The sequence below is a fragment of the Lissotriton helveticus genome, chromosome 10, assembly GCF_964261635.1.
Source record: "Lissotriton helveticus chromosome 10, aLisHel1.1, whole genome shotgun sequence".
NCBI lineage: Eukaryota > Metazoa > Chordata > Amphibia > Caudata > Salamandridae > Lissotriton > Lissotriton helveticus.
In genome coordinates, this window is record NC_136071.1 from 921,770,371 (window position 1) to 921,796,311 (window position 25,941).

The 25,941-nt window shown below is 42.0% G+C and overlaps 1 protein-coding gene across 1 annotated transcript in view; it reads left to right on the top strand.

Annotated features, from left to right (window-relative positions):
• The window catches only part of CUBN (cubilin), a 1,583,269-nt gene that overhangs the window by 76,275 nt on the left and 1,481,053 nt on the right, over window positions 1-25,941 (top strand). The window contains exons 5-7 of the mRNA XM_078663578.1: window positions 9,748-9,849; window positions 10,355-10,458; window positions 18,576-18,702. Coding sequence (XP_078519704.1) covers window positions 9,748-9,849; window positions 10,355-10,458; window positions 18,576-18,702 — 333 coding nt within the window. The remainder of the gene's footprint in view (window positions 1-9,747; window positions 9,850-10,354; window positions 10,459-18,575; window positions 18,703-25,941) is intronic.

The following is a 25,941-nucleotide window of genomic DNA, read 5'->3' on the forward strand; positions in this document are numbered from 1 at the left end:
TTTAAATGATAAAGCAAGTAGGAGTTTATAATGAATAACTGTGTTATTTTAAATGTAATGGCTGATCAGACTGTGTATTTCGGAATTGTATCCTGGATCCCACTAAGGTTACTGAAAAAACCAAAGTGTGTTGTACACATTTGTACCTGTTGTGGAATTAACTATATTTGTCCTTCAGGAAAATTACATTTTCAGATTATTACTTTGGTGCATTGACCATGAATTTAACTTGGAGATTAGCCGTGACAGAACAGCATATTGCCACGACACACATGCTGATTGTGTGCAGTCTTTTTTAATTGGGTATATGCAGTGAAGGAACATATGTTGTGTGAACTTTTTTTTTCAATATCTGAGGACAATAAAACCGATGGTCAATTTAAGATTTAAGAGTTATTGTTTCATATTTGTATACGTTATCAGGTGTCTCCATTGTTTATCTGCTTCATGTACACTTGTGTGGTATACCAGGGGAGTGACTGGTATATTTTGAGAACACTGGCACCGAACTGCTATCTAACTATCCCACCTTGTTTGATTTAGAGTTTGGCAATGGCCTGCACTGTGTAAAAGATGGAGATGTCTGTGCCATCGAATCTGCTTACCTTGAGCCTTTTGTCGTAGATAATACATCCCCCCAGTAAATTAACTATTGAGAAGGTGTAGTTTTATTTGCACAGCGGAGCCACACTGATATATTAGTGTGCGCTGGGAAACGCAAGGACTGTCAGTATGTACACAGGTCTATACTTTTTTTTATCACAACTGTATTCTAAGAGTGACTCACTATGCATGGATAGGTGCCCCTTCCAGGAACAATGCAGCTTTGAAAGTTAGGAGGAACTAAATAATTGCATAATCTGCCTCGGCCACTCTCTGTGCTGGTCAAGGCAGCAAATGAAAGCAATTACTCTACAATGAATTGTGTGTTTTAGCCATTAAACTAATCCAAATGTCATTGGTAAACCTATTTAGTGGCAGCTCCAATCCTTTCCAGTTTTGAAAGAGAAGTTACTATAATAGCCCTGAATGAATTGCTTCATCCTTATATATTTTTCCAAATTAATTTTATATCAATGACTATAAATTACTACTGTCTGTACTCTGGCCACAGAGAAACCTCATTCCTTGGACTGGAACATTGCGTGTAAATACAATGTGTCCTGGCTCAGAAAAAATGTAGTAAATCTACACCCATAGATGTATGCCCATGTATGGGTGCAGAATTACTACTTTTCCCATTCACAAACATTCCCAGAAGAATGACTATAAACCTGCAGCAGGTGAAATTTTCTAGACATGTGAGTGAGAGGCCCAGCCACTTAATCTTTATTAATAGAGTCCTGCATAATCAGGAACTCCCCACAAGGAATTTACGAACCCATCTGCAAACACTCAGTTTTTATCTTTTCTTTCCCCCAATAGGAATAGTTTTTCCCAGTGGAGGAAACCCTTTACTTACTCCCCACATCTGGAGGTAAACCATTCTCTTTCTCTCCCTGGAAAGGGACTTGCACACACCCTTGACGGGAGTAACAATCTCATTCTCTCTAGGGAGGAAATGTTAATAAGAACAGTTTCTGAATCCCAACAAATATCCATGCTTGTTGACAATCACATTCCAATGCTAATCAGGGCTTGAAACCTGAACACTTTCCCAGCCCTTGAGTGAAATTTACAGGTGCAGAGAACTCCGCATTTTTGGTGGAGCACTCCAGAATGTGAATGGGTTCACATGACTGTTTGAGAATTACTGCAAAGCATAAAAAGGTACATTTGGTCGAAAACATAAGTTAAATACCAAAATATACACCTATGGTCTCTTAACATGTGTGTGTGAGCAATTAGGTGCCTCTCTCAAATCCAGTCTACTTCAAAAGAAAATTAAATGGGGGAGACATCCCTTAAGGATAGGAACCCTCACTCACCCGAAGGTGACATGCTTCATCATATGGGTCCTCCTTACCAATGTTGAAAACCTAGTCAACACTGGAAGCTGCTACTTCGGAGTTTAAAGAAGGAGCTTAGAGATGTTTTTAGTAAAGGAAGGATGGTACTCCCATATGTGAGATTAAGGGTGTAGTGAGGTATGCAGCGCTGTGTTGAGGAGTGAATAGGTGAGGTTAAAACTGGCTAAGTAGAATCACTACATAACTTTATTAATATGTTCTACCTGTCAGAGTTAAAATGAAACAGCACAGTGGTATGGATATAAAACCACTGTCACTTAATGGTCGACATGTTTCAGCCTATAGATCTATTCCAAAGTATCATCGGCTTTCTTCAGGACCAGAATATTATGTGCAATTGCTGCTGCAAGAAAGTGAAAAATTATAATGGGAAATAAAGTATTATACAACACCGGTATTCCTGCGTTTCATTTGTCTGTCAGGTCATACCCAGGTATCTGTAAATATGAAAACAGAGAGGAAGAGAGAGATGTACACAACTTGCTGAATTGACACATGTAATGTTATGCATACTGTCTGCTTTTATCACTGTATTGCATGTTTTATGCTATAAAAATAGTCATACATAGTATGGACTTACCCTCAATTGTAGGATAGTCCTGCCTCACCTCTACCTGGCAGGCTGCTCTGGAGGGAGGCCCCGCACTACGAGAAAAAATTCAGTGTCTGATGAAGTCCACTGTTCTCTAATCTCAGAACAAATAGTAGCTTTCTCAAACAGGGGAGCAAAGAAACCCTAGATAGTGACATGATAAGAGCTATGACCTAATAAGTTTAAGTAAGAAATTAAGGATCAAATTACCTTATTAGATGTGGTCTAGTAGGTTGACAGTTAGAGAAATAAGGTAAAGTGCCTTGTTGAGTATGGCTTAGTAAAGCTAATATATTAAAAAGATATATAGCCAAATACCATCCATAGTAATGTACAGAGAGTAATGAAGAGTAATATACAGGGAGTAGTATACAGTGAGTATAGTTTCCAGCAAAAATAATAACAACTGGGAGTCTTACCTGTCCGTCGGTACCTCGATGCCCACAAGAGCTCACCCCGGGAGGTACCGATCGGGAGGTAGACTTCTGTATTTATAGTTACTCGAATGATTAGGTCCAGCCGTGCACGGGAGAACTGGGGGCCTAAAAATAGGACGTCTCGATAGGCGCCTGTTTCCCCATTGCGCACATATCTCAGAGAAGTGTTTTCAGAATGTCACCTGCGCGAACGTGCTTGAGGGTCACTATACCTTCGCGCATGTGCGGTGATGTACGCGAAGGATTCGCTATACCATTGCGCATGCGCGGAACCCGATGGAGTGCGTCAATACGCGAAGGCTTGGGAAACTATTCCAAACTTCCCGAAGGTGTGCAGCAGACTACCTCTATACCTTGGGAAGGCGGCCCACCTAAAATATTGATGATAAATTGTTAACCAAATAGTTTAAATAGTTTAAAGGCCTTGACATTTTTATGGCCATTCCACTATAAAAGCATATATCGGGAATGGAATTGATGTATTATGTTCGTAAGAATACATATATACTTTGATTAAAAGATATGCAATATTATGGTCAGTGCGATCTCTTCATACATATTCCCAAACACCTATACTTTGGATTCAAGCAGATAGTGTATACTTTAGGAGCCCACAGGAGCACCATTGAATTGGTCCTAGGAGTATATGTATTCTAACATATATAAATACCAGATCATAGATAATCTACTCAATTTGACTAGCACATTACACAAAAGAGTGGCAGAGGTATCATGTATGGTAACATCAACAGCCCAATATAAGTGGTATTCATATGGAGATCCAGGGAATATCATCGTTTAGCCCCGAATCAGCAGTTTTAAGTTTGTATACCCACTGTTGTTCTTTGCGGAAGAGAAAATTTGTGGGGTCTGACAAGTGTGGTGGAATCCAGGGTTTTTCCAATACCACCCAGTGTAGGTCGGTATCAGCATGTCCTTTGTCAATGAAATGATTTGTCAATTTCGTTGACCGTTTGCCACATCTTATTGTACTCTTGTGCTCTTGGATGCGGGTCTTAATTTTCCTAGTGGTCATTCCCACATAGCGCAATTGGCACGGACACCATATCAAGTAGATCAAACGATCGCTGTTGCAGTTGGTGTGTTTGTTGATTTTCCACGGGCGTGAAGTGCCTATGTCTATTTCAACAGTTTTTTCAGTTTGGGGACAAACTGTACATGTCCCACACGGGAAATGACCAACAACCTGAGACATGTTCCACAACGTGGTTTGTGACTCTGTTTTCTTCATACCCCGTGGCCGAGTGTGAACCAGTGATGAAGCATGTCACCTTCGGGTGAGTGAGGGTTCCTATCCTTAAGGGATGTCTCCCCCATTTAATTTTCTTTTGAAGTAGACTGGATTTGAGAGAGGCACCTAATTGCTCACACACACATGTTAAGAGACCATAGGTGTATATTTTGGTATTTAGATTATTATTGGGAACATACCCCTAGTGGTCTATAATCTGTCCCTTTAGACCCCCAATCCACGGTAGTTTTGTTTTTTCGAAAACATAAGTTCACAAAAAAAATTACCATAGTGAATAGGTTCTTCATTGTGTTCTCTTGGAAGACTCTGGACTGGGTTAAGTCAGAAAATTAAGCATTTTCATGTTAACAACAGTAGAAGGCATGGGATGTTGTGGCCTGGAGGACCAGCAAAGACTACTGACTTCCAAGAAGGTGGATGGTATCTTCTCTGATGGACACACGGCATGTCTTTGACCTAAGGAGAAAAAAGGAAATCCATAGAGGAAGTGAAGCCTGGTTCTATTTTGGCAGTGTGGTGTAAGTTCTCAGTGACCCCAAATCAAGTTCTTTAGGATTTTGAGACTGCTGCAATTACTTAAAAGAGATTAGTGTCCAAACATCTTAATAATTACAGCAATAGATTTAAGGCTTCTCCTGTAAAATGCCAAGATGTGCCCATAAACCATACATCAGTTGTTGGAGAAAAGTCAACCCTTGTTTTTCTGGCAAATGAACAGAAGAGCTTTTAACAGTTGCACCAGTGTAATATTTAGAGCAAAGATGTTTTTCTAAAGAAACCCTGAAAGTCAGCTTTTTGATTTACCTTAAAACATTGCAGTGAATGTTGCCTTCTTTTGGAACGTTGCCTGCCTGATGTATGGAATCCCTAGAAGACTGCAATCTGGTAGTTGCTGGATCTAGAAAGATAAGTGAGTCAGTCAAACGTACAACTACATCTATCGGATAACATAACAAATGACACCACAATGTTCAGAACATGGATTATGCAAATCATTAACAAACTAGCGCCGGTAACTTCCAAAAAGAAGAATCAGCGATCCCAACCATCAGCTTCATGGTACACCCGGACCTTAACAGACCGGCACCTCCTCTGCAAACAGCAAGAGCGTAGGTGGAGAAGAGCTTATAACATGGAAGCCTTAGTTCAATTTAAACAAACTTAAAAAAGCTATCATGTGCAGATTAAGTTAGCTAAGAAGGCGTATTTCACGAAGCAGATTAAGGAAGCCGAACACAATCAAAAAACCATATTCTCATTCGCTAAATCATTCCTACAACCAAAAGTGTTATCCAGAGAGATTCCCCCTTCACAAATCCTCTGTAATCAAATCTCTGAGTTCTTCGAAGAAAAAATTCGGAACTTTCAATGAGGGTTTAATGCAACTCCTCTGACAATACAGGAATTAGAGGTAGACCCCCGGCAGTCAGAATTCTCATTACAAGTTTTTAGGAGAATTAGCCTAGAACAACCGCGACAAGCAATTCTTTCCTGTAAATCAAACTCTCCTTTTGACCCTTGACCCCTCCGTTCTTCATAAAATAGTGGATATAGTGAATCCATTAATCAATGAATTTGTAAATACCTCTCTGACCACTGCGGTTGTTCCAACCGACTGGAAAGCGGTGGCAGTTAAACCACTAAAAAAAAATCTCTTGAATCCAGCAACTCTTTCAAACCTAAGCCCCGTTTCCTTACTACCATTACTAGAGAAGATCGCTGAAAGACTAGCAAAAAGCCAGTTGATGACATTCCTAAAAGAACCCAACATCCTCCACCCTAGACAGTTAAGTTTCCGTCCCAAACATTCCACAGAATCAGTTCTACTGGAAGTGGTGGACACTCTCAAATTATCATTGGACACAGGCAAAACGACAGTATTGATTTTATTAGATCTCTCAGCCGTGTTCTACACCATTTCACATGATATCCTTCTACAGCACATCAAAAACTCTGGCATTACTCATTACGCCTTAGCATTGTTAAATCTTTCCTTTTAGACCCCACTCAAACGGTGGTTGTTAGACCCTTCCTATCACCAGAAAAAAAAACATCTCAGGGGTACTACAGGACTCCTCTCTTAGCCCAGCATTGTTCAATAAATATATATATATAATTAAAATTGAATTGTGTATAGTGAGTCAATAGAGGATATTGAGTGCACCTGAGGTGGAGTAGCGATGTGGTAGTTTCAGCACGACCCCTGTATATATATGTATATATATATATATATATATATATATATATATATATATATATATACATACAGGGTCGTGCTGAAACTACCACATCGCTACTCCACCTCAGGTGCACTCAATATCCTCTATTGGCTCACTATACACAATTCAATTTTAATTAAAATCATCCTGCTCACTTACATACAGATTAATAGGTCCCAAATATCTAGAGTCCCTCCCCATACACCCTACAGCACCCTGAGTTCCTCCTAAGCTAATCTTCTTAAACCTCCTACATTTAGGTGTAAGGCCAAAGGCGAGAAATCCTTTGCAGTGTTAGGAACAAAGGCTTGAAATCTACTCCCTAAACAGATGAGATTTATTGACTCTGAACACCTGTTTAAGAAAAATCTTAAAACTTGGATATTTTCATCCACTGACTCAATGTGCCAGGCACTTATTCGATAAGATCAGCATCCTTTCTCCCCGCCGCTGTCGCAAACTCCTGCTCATACCCGCACAGTGAGAAGATGTTCCTAAGGGAGCGAAAGTGCGCGCTACAAATATATTAATCAATCAATCAACAGAGGTACCTCCTAGAAGCAGAGAACCTGGCTGCTCAACAGATTTTTCTAGTTGGAGAGTAGAGTGAGGCTTTTGGTATATACTTTCTGGCCATTGTATTGTATGGAGACTTGTTCAGATACTAGATTAACAGGTTGGAAAGGGATGGGAACTACAATATGCTTAACTAATTTGTGTGATTTCAAATCTACAAAAAGGTGTAGGATTACAGCTCTGGTAAACTTGACGGGAGCAAAGTTCGGCCTGATTTGACAGACAGTGCATGTTTATCTCCTTCCACTGGCAACATGCTTCACTTTAAGCTTTTCACAAACAATCTTCATTGTGAGCTCCCACCATTTTTATGTAAAGCTCAAACCAGTTCAGTTCTGATTGTACCTGCCACCTGCTGAAGTGATTCAAGCTTTGTGCAATCTTTCACATGAGAAATGACAGACGTAAGATGCCCACAAACCCACATATTGTCTTTTCGTAGCGACAATGGAATGTTGCTCTCTGAGCTGTTCAGGACTCCTAACTCTGATGTTGTGCTCAGATCATTCAAGTGTGCTGAAATCTCTTTGGATACTGACTGGAGCTCCAGGAACCTTTTTATTTGTCAACTAACGTTTTCCTGTCGATCAGACTTTAAACCCCAGTCATACTGTAAGTAATTTTGGGTTACCTAACCTTCGCCCCGTCTCTGAGGTATTTAACTAATCATCTTATTATAATCATGGATTATGTAAAAGAAACAGTTGATGGACAGAATGTTGGACAATGCAAACATTCCCCCCCAGTCACAAGCATCTGCGTTTATTCCATCATTCTTTTGCTCACCACACCACCCCAGTTTGGACCCAGCCATATGCAAATCAGTCTTGACCCCGTTCCTTGTGGGAACAGTCCAGCCCGAACTGCCAAGCCAGGTCCTCCCTGGACCGGAAACAAGCCTCCTGGGACCGGTTTCAGGGCATCACCCATCATCAGCCAGGCTAGCTTGAATCCAGTGGTGTAGTGAGCAGGGGACCCACGTCTGGGCATACCCTTCCCACTTAGGGTGACATATGCAAAAGAAACAGTTGATGGACGGAATGTTGGACAATGCAAAGATTCACCCGCAGTCACAAGGATCTGGGTTTAATCCATCATTCTTTTGCTCCCCTCACCACCCCAGTTTGGACCCAGCCATTTTCAATTCAGTCTTGACCCTGTTCATTGTGGGAACAGTCCAGCCCGAACTGCCAAGCCAGGTCCTCCCTGGAGCGGAAACAAGCATCCTGGGACCGGTTTCAGGGCATCACCTTACATCAGCCATGCTAGCTTGAATCCAGTAGTGTAGTGAGCAGGGGCTCCCACGTCTGGGCATACCCTTCCCACTTAGGGTGACATATGCAAAAGAAACAGTTGATGGACCAAATGTTGGACAATGCAAAGATTCACCCGCAGTCACAAGGATCTGGGTTTAATCCATCATTCTTTTGCTCCCCACACCACCCCAGTTTGGACCCAGCCATATGCAAATCAGTCTTGACCCTGTTCCTTGTGGGAACAGTCCAGCCCGAACTGCCAAGCCAGGTCCTCCCTTGACCGGAAACTAGCATCCTGGGACCATTTAGGACAGGACTCCCAATGCTGATTGTTTTCTGTCCAGGAGCACCATGTACAGCATGGAGGTCTTGGGCAGGGCATAATGGACATTTTGTTTGTTTTCTAGAAACAAAACCCAGTTTATTTTTTAATTATTGTAAATAAAAATAATTACAATGAGCCTGCCTGCCGCCATGATGTTGTGAGCCAGCTGGCTTTGTACCAGCAGCGCAGGTTGAGGTGAGGCCTCCTCTGTGTCAAATGCCCATGTAAAATGTAAACTCTGCTCACAAGGACACTTTGTGGTGACCTTTCCCTTTCCCCTCTGGCATCTTCCAGATAATAATGTTGTGGGAGTTTAACCCCCTAGCCATTTTGCTTTTGTTTTAAGCTGTATGTAGGATTCTAAATTTGAAATCTCAGTAAATTGTACCTTTTACAAAACCTAAACTTTGGGGCACAATTGGAACCCCTGATAGGCATAACATGCACAAGCCATTTCAAATATTGACAAGGCCATGGGATTTGAGGCAGGTGCATGGGCGGTCCCCTAACTATTCTAGCAATGATTTCTGTGCAGGTGAATGTTTACCATTTATGGGATATTTAAGACTTGCCGATTTACTCTTTTATAGCACTATATTCTCCATTGCTAAAATTCAATAAACATTATCAAATATTTTTTATAAGAGCCATCCATTATTGTGCTTGTGAAGTTCCAAATCTATGTCATCTCGTTCTCTCTATTAAATACATCCTGGCATATTACATTGTTGAAGCTTATTTTGAACAGGTTTCAATATATTCAGGACCAAAAGCATCATTTACTTTTATGCATCTGTTTATTAACAACCCCTCTGTATTTTAGTCGTTTTTTTTGTTATGTTTGGTCATACTTTATGAGATGGCCAACAAAGTATATGCAATAAATGTATATAAAACAAATTGAATAATTGAGCCAATCATGCACACCTTGTTTTTTTGCATTTCTAGTAACTGACTCCTGGACTTACTATCTGTATCATTACAGTAGCAGGATGTGAGATTTCTTAGAGACGATAAGTAATGCAAACGATGTGCATTTGCAATATTATTGCGAGAATCCTGTTTTAATTATATTTCTTTGTTTTCTCCTTTGCTGCAGACTATTCAACGAAAAGCTTGTGGAAGTAACCCCTGTCAAAATTTAGGAACATGTCTCAATCTGTTGGATTCTTTCTTCTGTCTTTGTACAAGACATTGGCAGGTAAAATGTGCCAGATAGCAACATTCTCACTGATCACTGCTTGAGCCTCCTTGAATGCACACGTTACCAAGTGATAGTTGATACGTATACAGAAGAAAAGTAGAGGGTACAGCCCCACTGCCTATACTTATGTTGCATTATAGGAATTAAGGAATATCAAGAAATCATTGAGATTTTCTTGATACATAGCAATTAGCGATTCTGAAATAGCGATTTATTGATAATCGCTATTACAGAATCGCTATTTGCTACCTTCATACATATGGCCTTTGGTATCCTAATCTGAGTTCATACCACACATTATTATCATGATAGTTATTTAATGAAGACCAGCGAATCAATAGTGAATGGAAACCTTAAAGTGTCAGGACAGTTAAGCATTTGTCATTTACCAAACATTTCTTAAGAATGGCCTACTTAAACTTGTATCATTCTTTTTTTTAAATTATTTGGAGTGTTTGATTCAAAGGGATGTCTTGTTCTTAACTTATTATTATTTTTTTAGGGTCCATTGTGTTCAGTTGACGTCAATGAATGCACATTGCATGCAGGAACACCACTGGAATGCCAGAATGGAGGCGTGTGTGAAAACACACCAGGCTCTTACAGGTATGCTACATGTTTGATTCTGCTAAAGTAGCACTCCTAGGACGAAGACAAGTACATTTCCACGCCATCCATTAAATTGCGTTTAGGAGGGTGTAGCCATATAGTTTGGTTCCAAGAATTTCCAGGATTGTTCTACATATTTTCAATTTGAAGAATAATTTCTTGGTTAAGTGGCCATGGAGGTAGATCGCCAACGGATTGGTTAGTCTAAGGGGGTCATTAGTATGGCGGGCGGGGACCACCCGCAATGCTTGCGGCGGTCCCACACCCTCAATTAGGATGCGCCCGCCACACGGGCGGGCGCATGGCACATTTGTCACATTGCGGCGGGTGGTGCTGAAAGCACCGCCCGCCACAATGCCAAAAAGGCAAGTTGTGCCTTTCAATGCACAACGTGACAGGCACCGCGCGGTGCCTGCCAAGTTGTACATTGAAATGCAGGGGGGTTCCATAGATACCCCCCATGTGCACCCCACCCCCAGAGTGCCTGGGGGCCCGCAACGGACCCCCACAAGCAAACACCGCATGCCTTGCCGTGACGGCAATGCTGACACGGAAAGGCATGTTTCCACCCCCATTGTAATATGGCTGGCGGTGTCTAACAGACACCGCCACCTTTTTGAACCCTTTTCCGAGTGTTCGACTTGTCGACCGGGTGTAAAAGCGGCGGATGGTCTTTACATCCACTGCGGACCCCCCAACCATAGTAATATGGCGTGGGGTCTTTGCTGCATGGATGGCGGGCGAATCGCCCCCACCGGGCCGGCGGTGACTACCGGCGGCCCGGCGGTGGCGATCTGCCCGCCATCCTAATGGGGCCCTTAGTTCTTACCTTTTCACTAGCAGGTCATATTGCTCCCTTCAGATTTGATGGTAGCTTCTACAGGAAGGAAGAATTGGATTTGAGATTCCAATCAATTACCAAAGCAGTGGCAGCAATGAGACTTTTCTGAAAATCGTTTTTCCAGGACCTTGCTCAGAGGCTGTGTGCTGCTATGATCCAAGAAAAAATATATTTTCTTTGTTAACACGCTTGTGCGCATGCAACATAATGCACCTCCTTTGAGAAGGTGTGGAACTGTAACGCGGGACAATTGGCTGGTTCTTTGTTGTGCCTAATAATTTCTGCCCAGAGTAACTGCTCCTTTGTTCCTACAATAGTATAATTTCGATCCATGTTCCCCTTATGTACTTTTGTTTCACTTTAGCTTACTCCCTATTTGCTGAACTTTGCTAGGGTATGGGGTTGCAGGGTTTCATTTAGGTTCAAAATGGTCAATACTTCATGTAGGTGCACCATGTTTTTTTTTATTGTAATGATTCCTTCCATTTTTTATCAAGGATGTGAATGGTTCTGCAAAATGTTCTTTTGATTGTCTTATATGATGGTCATTGGCCACTTTGTCTTTGTTTGACTTGGTGCCTAAGGCTGCTTTCCATGTTTCAGCTGTTGATTATTAAAGGAGGCTAATGACTTATTTTCAGTATTGTTCTCAAGATTGTCTGTCACTCAGCAATTGATGCTTGTGCCAAAAATCTAACTTTCATAAAAGATGGTTCCTTCTACTCTGACTTGCATAAATGTTTGTAGGGTTTAGGTTGCACATTGTGAATTGTAAGATACTCTTTGCACCTCAACCCTTGATAGTTTATCTTCAAAGTAGTTCTCTCAGTTTAGAGAATCAAACATGGTTACTCCTATGAATTTAAAGGTTCGCCCCATTGCAATTGGTAAGTTTTGCAAGACTAACAGTGCGAGTACTAGTCTTAAAATCGAGAACCCCAAATCAAAGTGTTTCAGGTGTTGGTCATTACTTCACATACCAGTACATCGCTTTACTTTGTACAATTGCTATTTAATTCCTATTCACCACCCACTGGAAAGAATAGGTAAAAATATTAACCAATTAATACACAATATTCACATTATTATTTTAACAGGTTCCTGAAGGAAGTTGACATTGACAATGTAGTATCTCATTACATTAGAATCATCATATTGGATAATGCAAAAATACAGACACCTCCTTGTCATTGTTCAATCCCCTACAGAGATGTGTGTACAGCAACAGTATGTAGTAAGACTCCAGTATTCTGAGCTCCAGTTCTCTATTGCCTCTCCAGTCATTGCCCATCACAGCATCAATCCTAAAATGTACCATCTAATTGTGGTCACTGTCTTGAAAGTCTCTGGCCTCTGGGAAAGTATGTTCTTCATTGGTTATTGCTCTTTGGTGCTCTAAAGCTATCATTTTGATAGGGAAGCTACCACTTCCTATGTACCATTTTTAGCTGGGACATTACTTTCTTTTGTGCTTTCTAATCTTAAACTATTACTTATAATTCGTTTTTTTAATCACACTATGTTGGTGTTATTTGTACATGCCCTGCAGATTAAACATCTGTAAAATCCCTATTTTGTCTTTGGCTATAATGTTATATCCGTGTTTTTAAAATGGCTTCTAAAATCAGATTGCCTTTCAGGGATCTATTTTTTGTAACAAATAGATAGGTTGTCCACCACCCTGTTCTTCAGGCTCTCCTTACACTGTAAAAGTTTCCAATTCAACTTCAAGATATTTTGGATCTTATTGGATTTACATATATAAGCTAAGATAACTCTTTCTATCAGAAATTTCCCACCTGAGTTTTTTCGCTTTTGCTGTTCATCTGCTTTGTTAAAAATATGCTGGGGGTATCCCTTTACTCCAAATCTCTTCATCATAGTTGCTAAAAGAGACTCACTTGTACAGTAGATAAATTGGGTTTTAGCACAATGAAAGTACATGGTTAATGTATAACCCCCTACTCATTTCAGTTGCTATTGCTTTTCTCTGCAAGTAATACATTTCTTAAAATGTTACTTATTTTGTTGCTTTTGGAAGGTTAATGTTTATACTGAGACATTCAATATAGTTAGTTTAGACATTTCCTCAATCATAGTTAAGAGCCTCAAATTGGGTTTTGAATAGGTTTGCCTCAACTTCAGCTAATGTCAGCTGAAGTTGAGGCTCTTCCGCTCTGGCAAAGTTGCTTGGTTTTGCCTGATTCAGCTTGGACAAAATTGACCCCGCCCATGGCTGCTGTGAATGAGGGATTTCTTGCACATGTTGTCTCCTAGGCAGGACATCTAGGGACAAATCTAGGCGGGTCAGCAGACATTTGTCAGTTGACCTGGTAGGGATCTGGATCAGAAGACGAGATGGCTGCCAATCGGCGTCAGTTCATCTGCTACCTCTTGCAGATCGATCTCAGTAGCACTTTATTAGATATGTTATGTTGTTGTAATTTCCATAGCAAACATTCTGCGTCTTCTTTGACTGGTAGCACTTTAAGCATTCTTACCGACTTTCCACATGGTTTCTAGATTTAGAGACCTTTGCATATGAAAGATCTTTTTAGTTTTTCAGCAAATATGGTATTTTGAGACACTGACTCTCTTTGTGAACCTCATTTATTTATTTAAAACTTATTGTGCGCAACAGCTACCCACAGTGGGTTTCCCGGCGCAAGGGATAGACTGAAGAAGAAAACTGACAGCAACACAGCTGAATATTAGCGACAAGGGATACGGGCAATAATTTATTTAAAAGAGTAAGGTCTTCAGTTTTTTCTGGAAGCAGAGCATATTAGTCTCTGTCTTCAGGGCAACAGGCAAGGCGTTCCAATATTTGGGGCCAAGATGAGAGAAAGATCTTCCACCCATCTTTACCAGTTTAAATCTGGGAATGACAAAGTCGCAATTGGCCGATGATCTCAAGGTACGACAAGGCCTATAGGGTTGGACTAAGCCTTGAAGATACAGTGGGGCAGAACCCTGTTTAATTTTAAAAAGATAGCATAAAGCTTTAAATTTAATTCGGCTCGAGACTTTCAGCCAGTGAAGATCACCAAGGGCCTGTGCAGCAGAAGATCTCCTCGGAACATTGCATAGGAGACGGGCTGCTGAGTTTTGTACAACCTGTAGTTTTTTAACCGTTGCAACATCTGCGCCAAGGTAAAGGACATTACCATAGTCCAGGCAAGATGTTACTAACGCCTGGACTACGGTTCTCCTGGTGGCAAGAGGCAACATCCAGAGAATTTTTTGGAGCCATCTTAAAGTAGTGAAACAGATGGCCGCCACCTTGGTGGCCTGTTGCCTCATAGACAATCTATCGTCTATGAGAAAGCCCAGGTTACGTACCACCGGGACTGGTTGAGGGGTAGGACCCATAGTACTGGGCCAGTGTTGTGGACCCCACAAATTCTTCTGCTTCCCCAAGATGATAATCTCGGTTTTATCACCGTTTAGCTTGAGGAGATGCCTCTGCATCCACTCAGCCACAAGTGACAGACCAGTTTTCAGACCCAACACGCTGTTGGCTTCGATACTGGAGAGGGAAAAGACGATTTGCGTGTCATCGGCGTATGAAAAAATAGTCAGCCTGGCATCCTCTGCGATGGAAGCCAGAGGTTTGATGTAAATATTGAAAAGCAGCGGGCTGAGAATAGACCCCTGAGGGACACCATACGCCGATGGACAAATCTTAGATGCAGCTTTCTGAGAAAAAACGTGGACTGTGCGCTCACTTAAAAAGGAGGCAAACCAAGCAAGTGCTGGGCCAGCAATTCCAAGGGAACGGAGGGAGTTAAGTAAGATGGAATGGGACACAGTATCGAACGCTGCGCTCAAATCCGAAAGGATGAGAGCAGAAGTTTCGCCGCGATCGATGCTGTGCCGAAGCCTCTCCGTTACCCCTAGTAATGCAGTCTCGGTAGAGTGGAGAGCCCGAAAGCCGGACTGAAAAGGATGTAAAAAGTCCTGATCTTCAATAAAAAGAGTGAGCTGCGTATTAACATGCCTCTCCAGTATCTTAGAAAAAATAGGCAGCAGGGAAATAGGTCTGAAATTAGAGAGGTTAGATGTGTCCGCACCAACCTTTTTCAGAAGTGGGACCACCATCGCATGTTTCCAGTCCTGTGGCACACGAGACTCACTCAAGGAAGTATTTAGGAGTTTCATAAGAGGGCGCCGACACTCAAGATCGAGCAGCTTTAAAATTTTTGCAGGCACCGGATCATGCGGTGAGCCAGATCTTACACTGTTCAAACAGACAAGGAACGAGTCGTCATCAAACAAAAGCCAGTTGGTGATCATTGCCCTCGGAGACAAAGGTTCAGTCACAACTGTACACCCCGATTGGGATTGATATGCTATGTTGGGGGAGCTCATGGAGTTGTTAATACGCTCAACTTTGGCGATAAAGAATTCCGCAATGGAATTACACTGGGCTTCCTCCAAAACAGGAGGGGAGGGTAGAGTGTTAGCACCTGTCAGTTTTTTGACCACTGCAAATAGAGTGCGAGGGCAATTCTGAGCTTGCGTCACTGTATTTTCCGTGTATGTAGCTCTTGCCTCTTTGCACCTGGAATGGTATTCCTTCAATGCTTCTTTATAAACGGTCTTCCGAGAAGCCGAGTAAGTGCGCCTCCATTTCCTTTCCAAGGCCTTACAATTTGTTCTCTGGACATTTAAATCGGCCGAGAACCAAGGGGCCGGACATCGATGGAGTTTGGATAATCTCGGAGTAGAGGGAAGCACGATGTTTACAGCATTCGCGAGCCAAGAGGTAATTGCCGTGTTCAATTCTTTAAGAGGGGCTGCGTCATTCAGGGGGCGAGTATCGAAGAGATACTGATTGAACTTTGAGATGTCTAGTTTACCCCACCTATGGATTAGTTCGCCCTTACCCTGTCTATTCAGAATAGGCAGTTTGATGTCAGATAGGGCGAAATGGACTGCATAATGGTCAGTCCAATCCAAAGGACGGGCACTCTGTGAGCAATCAAAGGAAAGATTAGAAAGAATTGGATCCAACTGATGCCCAGCAGAGTGAGTGGGCCCAAATTGCACAGCATCAGGCTCAATACCTCTAACTCATTAAAAAAATTCTTACTAATAGCGCAAGAAGGGTCATCAAGATGTAGATTTAAATCACCAAGAATAGTGAAGTTAGCGGCCTTAAGAAGTAAAGGGGCTATAGAGTTAGTAAGCAAGGATATCCAGGTGTGAGCATTTCCAGGAGGACGGTATATTAAAAGGCCAGATAAAGTAAATTGGGGATTAATTGTGAGTTTAAAAAGCGCTGCCTCACATCCAGGAAGGGGGAAAACTTCAAGTTTGCAGAAATAGCAAGACTTGAAGATGATGGCAATACCCCCTCCTTTTCCAGGGTCTCTGTCCTGTCTCAATATGACAAAGTTATTAGGGACAGCACTCGCAATATCAGGGCCGGAGCTGCCATGAAGCCAAATCTCCGTTAGGAACAAGGCGTCAGGCTGCTCAGCAACCAAAAAATCAAAAATATTTGATTTGTGCTTGGGTAGGGACCGGCAATTAATACTCCAGAACTGGAGGATATGTTTAGGAGAAGATGTCTTTGTCCTCCTTCGTCCTCGCGTACGGACCGGTTTCATGGCTTTACAGGTAGACATTTTACCAGTACGAAATTTACAACCCTCACAATTGAAATTGTCGATCGGTAAGGAACATGATGCACAGGATAAGTGAAAGGGAGGGCGTAGTGATTTCACAAACTCACCCGTATAGGATATTATAGGTACAGCCTGACATGCTGATGTAGGCATAGCTGCGAATCGAAGTCCCTCGGCCCAGTCTGGCCCGGTCTGACGCGGACGGGCGCAGACGGGCGCAGACCGGCGCAGAACGGCGCAGACCGGCGCAGACCGGCGCAGACGGGCAGGACTCTAGCACGACTCAGGCTAAGCGAAAGGCGATCCCGCTGCGCGATCCCGCTGCGCTAGACAAGGAGCTTTAAATAGGCGTCCCACGTGTGCTTCTGCGCACTGAAGCGCTCCCCAAAGATGGCGCCCGAGCAAACATACACCAACTACCCCACTCCAAGATGTCTGCTGCTGGATGAGCCCACCCCGGGAACCGGACCCGCTCAAGCAGCGGTGGTTACCTATTAAGATGCAGGTAAGAGGACAATGTTAAAAACAGGGCAAATAACTAAAGAAGCGAAACAAAATAGAAAAACAGGTTATTTTAAAATACTAATTGGCAGCGTGCGCACGAAGCGCTAGGCAGCAGTGTCGATCTCATAAAATCAATAAGTTAATTGAAGCTTGTTGCATACTTTTTGAAATCTTAACCGACTGGGAACTGAATTTAGTTAAGAACTGCACTTATAACCCTGGACTATATCTAGACTGTCTATGGCACTCATTCGATGTTTTTGCTTAATTAAAAGACTTTGAAGACTCTTACTTGAGTGGCATAGGTGCTGGAAACAGAGGTGCAGCACCCCCAAAATAACCATGCTGGAGTTCAGAAGGTGAATGAGCAATAAAGATGACTCTAAATGTTGTTTCTTTCTTATCAAATGTCTTGTGCCTTCAAAGACAGAGGCCAAATGTCAGGTTATGTCTTTTGATAAATTGCTGCTTATACTTTTAACATGTAGATTAGAGTGTACTTTTCTTTCTCTAACTGCAAACCTATAGGAGTGTGCAAAGTGAACTATCTGACAATCTGGCTGGTGTACAGAGAGCATGGATAATGTTAGTTTTTTTTTCGAACACACACCATTTAAATACCGGTAAAATAACAGGATTCATATTTAAAAATATATCAGCAGTTAGAAAAGCACAAATGAAGCAAATTTTTCTGTAATGTTGAAGTGCTATGGAAACAAAGATCAAAATAAAGCAAGACATTTCACGTGTTGATGTGCAAATGTTCATACATTATTGTTTATGAACTATATAGTTTTATCAATAAAACTGCATGTCAGTGAGAATGTTATGATCGTTTTCACTGTAAATGACAGTGCTCTAACTCAGCATGCTTCCATAATATATTTGCTACAGTGTCCTTCAAGGTGTATTGCCAGCTACATACTATACCCTTACTACTCTCCTGCTCATGGACATGGCTGATTTTCTGTACTTGTTCTTTGTGTGACACTTGGATTTTTCACAATTCTTATGACTTCAGTGATGTAACATTGATGACAGCACCCCCACTCTCAAAATTGTTCCAGCACCACTGTTTAATTGTGGGCTTTAAGGGTAGCTATAATTTTGTTATGGTCATTTTCTGTATTCTGCAGCTGCACCTGCCCACCCGAGTGGCATGGACCACATTGCACCTCAAAGTATGATGACTGTCGAGGAGGTTCGCAGGATCTCTGTGTGCACGGCATTTGTGAAGACGAGGACAGAGTGCAGGAGAATCAAGTAAGGAACTATACCAGAACCTATTATTATCAGTGACTTGTTGGGGGGTTGTATTGGGTCAGTAGCTCAAAACTATTGTTTGTCTGAAATATTTAGATTTGCCATTACATTTTATAAATATTACATTATCAGTCAATTCATGAAAGGCTGCTTTCCTTTTAAGTGTAGTAGAGGTGGAAGAGGTGTGGCGCAGCAGCCAGAGCTGCTGACTGGAGTTGAGGGATCACGGTTCGATCCTTGGTGCTGGCAGCAGCTCATGTGACTCTGAGCAATAGCTCACTTAATCTCCCCGACGGCACCCAGCGCCTTGAAACCTTAAGGGTTGATATGTTCGCGCTTAAGAAAAATGGATTACAAAAATGGATCACCATAGTGAGAAGATAGGTACACACAAGGTTTAATGTCATCCTGAGAAGAACAGGATACTGCATTAATTAAATTGCCTAGGAATAAGAAATCTTTGATATGATCTCCTTTCTGGAAGAGGAGTTGTGTCCTAGCCACTATAGCTGCCGACTTTTGACTGAAAACCAGCCTGCGCTCACAATTCTGTGACTCTTAGCAAATCACGTAATCTCCCTGTGGCCAAACAAATGTGTTTCATATCCTTGTCCTCATGTAAAAGTGCTCTATTGCACAGGGGCTGGGTTTGTGCTATACAAAACTACAAAAATATGGACATAAATAATTAAATAATAATAATGAAATGAAACCCGATGGAACAAAGACTTATTTTTCAATGATGTACATAATTGTTATTTTCCCATGGAGAGATTAAATGTATTCTCAAATGTATTTCGTTGTCCCCCCTGGCATGGAGTAAAAATAATTTAATAGAACTCTTTAAGCTCATTTGCTGCCCTGGCCTAGGGCTCCTACTACTACTACCTACTTCTTGTGCTTTGAAGGAATCAGTGCTAATGCATGTGTGACTTACTCAGGGCCACTGAAATTATGCGGTAGAGGAGCACCAAATTATGCAACAAGGTTGACTAAATTATGCAGCAAGAAAAAGTAAATTATACGCCAGAAATCTGCACATTTTGCGATAGTATTCATTATTTTGTCATTTTACACTTGGTAACACTGTCTGAGAAAAGAGTTCACCTTAATTAGTGCCAGTTTAACACCCAAAACAGAACAATTAGCAACTAAAAATGACCAGACAACCTTTGCAAAAAGCCGTCCGGTGCGCAGAAACCCTAGTCGCCATATGTTTTGTAACTTCTGATCCGTTAAAGTTAGAATAAAAAAATGGGGTTAAAATCTGTTTATGTGGCAAATACAGCAAATCCATAATCATGCACTAATCGCAGTGGCAGCAAAATCACAATATTCCAGTGGCCCTGCTTACAACTAGAGCAAGTTCACTATTACTAAAGTTTAGATTTTCTTCTTTAAAATACTATCTAATAATTGTACAATATAGTCTGAGAAAAGAGTATATTGTGCTAGAGTGCTCGTGTAAGGAACCTTTGCTGGTGCTAAGTGTTTAAATTATGCGTCTGAACAGTAAACATAGCAGTGTCAATATGACTCTTTATATAGAATTAGAGTGTATAAATGATTATGTATCCCTGTAAAGGCTGCACTTAAATATTTACATAACCATAGTAGTCTGAAGAAGAACTGCGAAAGTGTTACTAGATCCGACCAATTGACTCATTGTAAGTCTCTTGGTAATGGTGTTTTTTCATTCAATTTCACATTCCCAGTTGAAAACACATTTTGCTTGCACCAGGGTTTTACCTCAACCAAAATTCATCCAGGTGTCTAGAGATTTTCTGAAGAAATTTGCATGGGGAAAAACAGTGTGGGAAGTCAAATACTGCATGCTTTTACCAGTTAGTATAAACAAAACTTCATATTAATCCTAATTCCTACGAAGCAAAACAGGGAATTAGGTGCAACTAACCCCTGAATACAACAGAAACATTGGGGTCTGGTGTTTACTTTTTTCTTCACCTAACAATTCTCACACACTGAGAATGAGATATTATGGACCTTATTTCTAGTTGCTTCTAGTTTGGTGGACAGGGTACATTTTTAGAGTGCCATTAACAATAATGCACTTTTAATATGGCAAACGTAACATTCACTATTATTTTTACAGCATCCTGTCTATCAGTCTTTAAATAAGACCCTATGTATATTGATATTTGTTTCACAAGTACACATTTGCAATAATCTATTCTTCTTGATGCTAATTTGGGCGGAGAGGTGTGGAGTAGATGAGTTTCTTAGAATTACGGAAGAACAACATGAGGGTAAATAGGCAAATCTAATAATGCAAGCACATTTCTGCACTGCTTTACAACCTCTTCTCAAAATCAGATTGTTATAGACAAATCTTGGGCACTAGCAAACTTTTCAGACTGGAGAAAAAAGGCTTGGCTGCTATTGAAAGCTTTTTTGTATCTGTGTGATGGCCAGCAGTTTAGGGTCCTGAGATCCCTGTGAGTACGTGGGTGAAAAAGACTACATTGTGCTTACTGAAAAACAGGGTCTTGTCTCATGTAAGGACCAATAGCAGGTGGATGATGCCATGTTAGAAAATATGTGTTTTCCTGCGTGGTTGCCCTCCAATTTTTTACTCTCTGTGCATTTACTAATCCGTAATAAAGTGCCTATGCTCCCCCTTTAACCATGGTTAAATTGTTTGATTCACACATTTAACCTGCTTGTAAGTCCCTAGTATATGGTGTGAGAATGCACCCAGGGTCTGGGACTTAAATGCCACTTGTGGGCTGCAGCACTTATTGTGCCATTCACTATTGTAATGCAAAAGGAGCAAATAATGGATGTAATGCGGAACAATGCAAAGATTCACCCCAGTCACCAAGATCTGAGTTTAATCCATCGTTCCTTTGCTCACCTCGCCTACCCAGTTTGGACCCAGTCGTATGCAAATCAGTCTTGACCCTGTTCCATGTGGGAACAGTACATCTTGAACTGCCAAACAAGGTCCTCCCTGGATGGGAAACAAGCATCCTGGAACCGGTTTCGGGGCATCACCCCATATCAGCCAGGCTAGCTTGAATCCAGTGGTTTAGCGAGCACAGGACCCATGTCTAGACATACCCTTCCCACTTAGGGCGACAAATGCAAAAGGAACAAATGATGGATGGAATGCTGAACAATGCAAACATTCACCCCCAGTCACAAAGATCTGGGTTTAATCCATGGTTCTGTTGCTCACCCTGCCACCCCAGTTTGGAACCAGCCATATGCAAATCAGTCTTGACCCTGTTCCATTTAGGAACAGTCCAGCCCAAACTGCCAAGCCAGGTCTTCCCTAGACCGTAAACAAGCATCCTGGGACCGGTTTCTGGGCATCACCCCTCATCAGCCAGGCTAGCTTAAATCCAGTGCCGCAGTGAGCATGGGACCCACGCCACGTCACTATAGTGGCAGCAGAATCATGGCTTCAGGCCTACCCTATGTTGATTGATGGTAACAGAGTCAAAATTGCAATTTGACCTGTCAAAATAAACCCTTTCGACATGTTAAATCCTTACTTGAGAAATGTAACGTTAGCATGTTTTTTCAGTAAATAGTTGTTAAAAGCTACTTTCACTGCACAAAGCCTGGCTTGCCCATAGAGAAACATTGGGAAGTGATTTTAAATACTGATACTTTCTCTGAGGAATGGGGTCTACTAGAATAAAAGTTAACCAGTTTTAATTAAAAGTTATTAAAAATGTAATATGATGCTGGAGTTGATTTTCTGATATATATTAAAGAACAGTAACTTTTAGAAAGTTACCTTTTAGATGCCTGAAGTTCCTGGAGGTTAATTTGCATTGGTTCTCCAGCTTCTCCCAACCAATGATCAGCCTTCAATAGGTGTGAAAAAAGGTGCGAAATTGCGCAAAGGAGCGAATATTAGGCTTACCTGAATGGGCAGAGATGATACCTCTGAGACCCACAGAACATGCTGGATGGGTACTGGGAGCCTCATTGTAACAGCACAGTGTCATATCTAGCTTGCCATGTCTGCTGAGCCACATGCAACACTTAGGGGCACACTGGAAAGAGAGAGAAAGGTATACTAAGATAATTCTAATGTATCCACTCTCTGGTTGCTAGAGGACCTTCATTTTGCCCCACCAGACTTCTGTCTCTGGGTTTGTTGTGGGTATAGTGCCTGCCTCAGACCAGATGTTCATGTTTGATGTGGAGGGACTAGTATTTCCATTGTACGCTCCTCACACACAGACCACAGAGCACAAGTTTAGGATGGTGAAAGGCTTCCACTATCTTGAAAACGCCCTGACACATGGCATTTTTGGCCTGCTTGCAGTAAGACAAACAGTATGTACTCCAAACGTGAGTAGGGTTACCCCTGGGAATCTTTATCCCATTGGCTTGTTATTCCCACCCACTAGCTAGTACCAGGCAGAAATGTGGCACTTCCTGGTACCCACATAAAGACACTTTCTGGACTTGTGGAAGATCAAAAGAGGGCTCAGACCTGCTGACCTGGAAAAAAGACCAAAAAGACTAGATCTGCTCTCTCCTGTATCCAGGACAAAAAAGTGGACTACACAGTTAATTTGACTGACTACCTATGTGGCTACAAGGAGACAACTAGCTGCAAGATGCCTTTTCCTGGAAGTACCCAGCTTACTAATAGCAACTAGACCTGAAATGGACCCTGCTGTTGCCCTCTGGCTCACACCCTGTGATTCTCCAAATGCCTCCCCTGAGATTTTAAGGGGCTTTAAAATGGTACCCTTGTGATTAGTTGGAACATAACTGACTAGGTCAGAAGGTAAAATCTTTGACAAGGATAAACCTATCGGACCTGCGGTCCATCACGGTCAGCCTCAAAATGCACCTAGGCCCCAATCTACTGCAACCATTTCCTATTTTGGTGCTTTGTGCTCTTGGTACTATTTCTACTTAAAATGTGTGGTATGTTTTATGGCTGTGTCTCAAGCCCAATAAAGATTATTATATATACTTTAAATTTTAAAAAAATCATATCCTCCGTTCCCCTTATTGGATTATTGTCATTTTGTTTATCACATTTCACTCTATTTTAGGTAATTTCGTTTGGGATTTTCATTGTTTTGTGTGTTTACTTTATTACCGTGTTGGTATTGTATAACAAATTTACACATTGTATTAAGTTAAGTCTGTATGCATCCTGCCATAGCTACCAGGTGCTCAAACTCAGGATAGTTTAGTGACTTTAACGGTTCACCTGACATGGGTTGCGAGTATTCCTTGCAGTGGGTAGTTATCCACCCCAAATAATAATCCAGTTTCAGCCATTAATGTAATTATTACTGCCCACACAGGGGCAAAGACAAAGACAAGAGTTGTGGACATGACACAGTGAGTGGAGCAGCAAGTGCACTAAAGTTTCTTGAAATCATAAAGCAGAAGCTAAACCATATGAGGTTGGCGTTATCTAGTCGTCTTGCCATGGAAATGTTAGAGGCTGTCATCTGTAGTCTCCAGAAGTCCTGTAATGCCAGTTGTTACGCTAAACTAGATCATATCCTAAAAGGACAGGTAGGGCTTCCTTTGGAACTCGTAGCCCTTGTACCAAAGTGCACTAGGGCTACCGGTAGCATGGGTTTATCCTAGTTAATGGCAGAGTCTCTATAACCTTGCTGGATCTTAAAGAATTCTATGCTGGGGAACATCTCTTGCTTTGATCTTGGTATTAAGTCTTTTTTTGGGTTCTGGAAGGGAAGTTCAGTGTATTTGACACCTCTTAGATCCTACATTACAAGTATCATGGAAATTACTGCAGGGATGCCAGGGGTCATAATCTCTGATTCTGACCGCTATCCTTAAACCAAATGTAAGCAATTAGGAGTTTTCTCCCCAAAATGAGAAAACAATGCAGATTCAGAGACCTGGTCCTTTACCATTTTTTCCCCTAATTCAACAGAGGAAACTGCTGATATTTTCTGCCTGCTTTGAGAAGTTAGTGGGATGGCATGGAGTGGGAGAGAAAGGTTTCAAGGCAGGCTTGAACCTGTCCTGGGAGAACAGTGCCTACTCCCTCTCATTCAGGCAGGGGCTTAACAATGCTGATAATGCTGATACCCTCTTCCCCTGCAACATTGTAAATGCTCTGGTGTCTCGAGGACTTGAATGGTTGGGTACAAAGTTTGCAAGATGCAGAATATCTCCCAGAGTTATTGCGAGGGGTAAAATAACACATCTTGTATTGTGGGCCTAAGTTTCTACAACTGCATAATACATCAGCTTATCCCCAGCAACACAGAAAAGCAATGACTGTTTTCATTTTGTTGAGTTCAAGGCTATGTACTGACTTCTGGTGATATGTAATGTTTAAAAGCATAAACCTACTGGAATACTCTATGTAAATCTACCTATATATTGGGCGGCTGAGCGGGAGCGTCCTCCTGCTAGCTTCCACATGCAATGGTCATGGAGGCAGGAGGCTGGCACACCAGCACCCCAAACCTCAGACACATGCATGTGGGCTTCAACTCGTTTGGCGGTCATTTCTTTCTGTTCCATCTGGTGTCCTAGGAGTTGGGGTCCCCTAGGCATTGTGCTTGTGCTGTGCTTCAAGGGATGGGTTCCTGAGGCCAAAAAAGCCCCATGGGAAGGTGGGCCCCCACACACCCGTTTGCCATTTACAAATGATAAATGGGTTTTTGCAACCAACGGAAGGTCGGGCCTCCTTGAGGAAAATTGTAAAACTACAGTGCACGCTCCGTTTCTTGGTTTGAATTTTGGAAAGGTGCAAATCTTAAAATAGGCATATATCGGGTCACCTCGGGCTGATTTTCTTCCTCTTTGGCTTGTTGTCCCTTTATGGCCAGGCTTAGCCACCAGAAGCATTTTCAGCAGGTCTCCTGAGATCTAAGGGGGTGCATTTTACAAGGAAGTGGATTTCTTGGCTCCTTGCACCAGCCTTCTGCTTTGCCTGACTACTGGTGCTCCTCTCCTGCTGATGGGTGTATCTTGCACCGCCTCTCTGCAGCCAGCTAACTGAACCCCTCCCTGACTTGAAGTGAACTGGGGTGGGTGGGACAGTGGAATAATAGAATCCAGATCCTTTCCTCCAGTTGGTCCACAGGGGCATTAGGGGGCCATAACAGCTAGCCCTCTAGGACCCCATCCTAGTCCTGGGGGTCAGCTAGAGTCAAGGTCTTTGGGTCATCCTTCCAGGGCAATAGGTGGCTTCTCCTTCAAGCTGGGCATCCTTTATGTCATTATCACCTCCAAACCCAAGGGCTTCTCTAT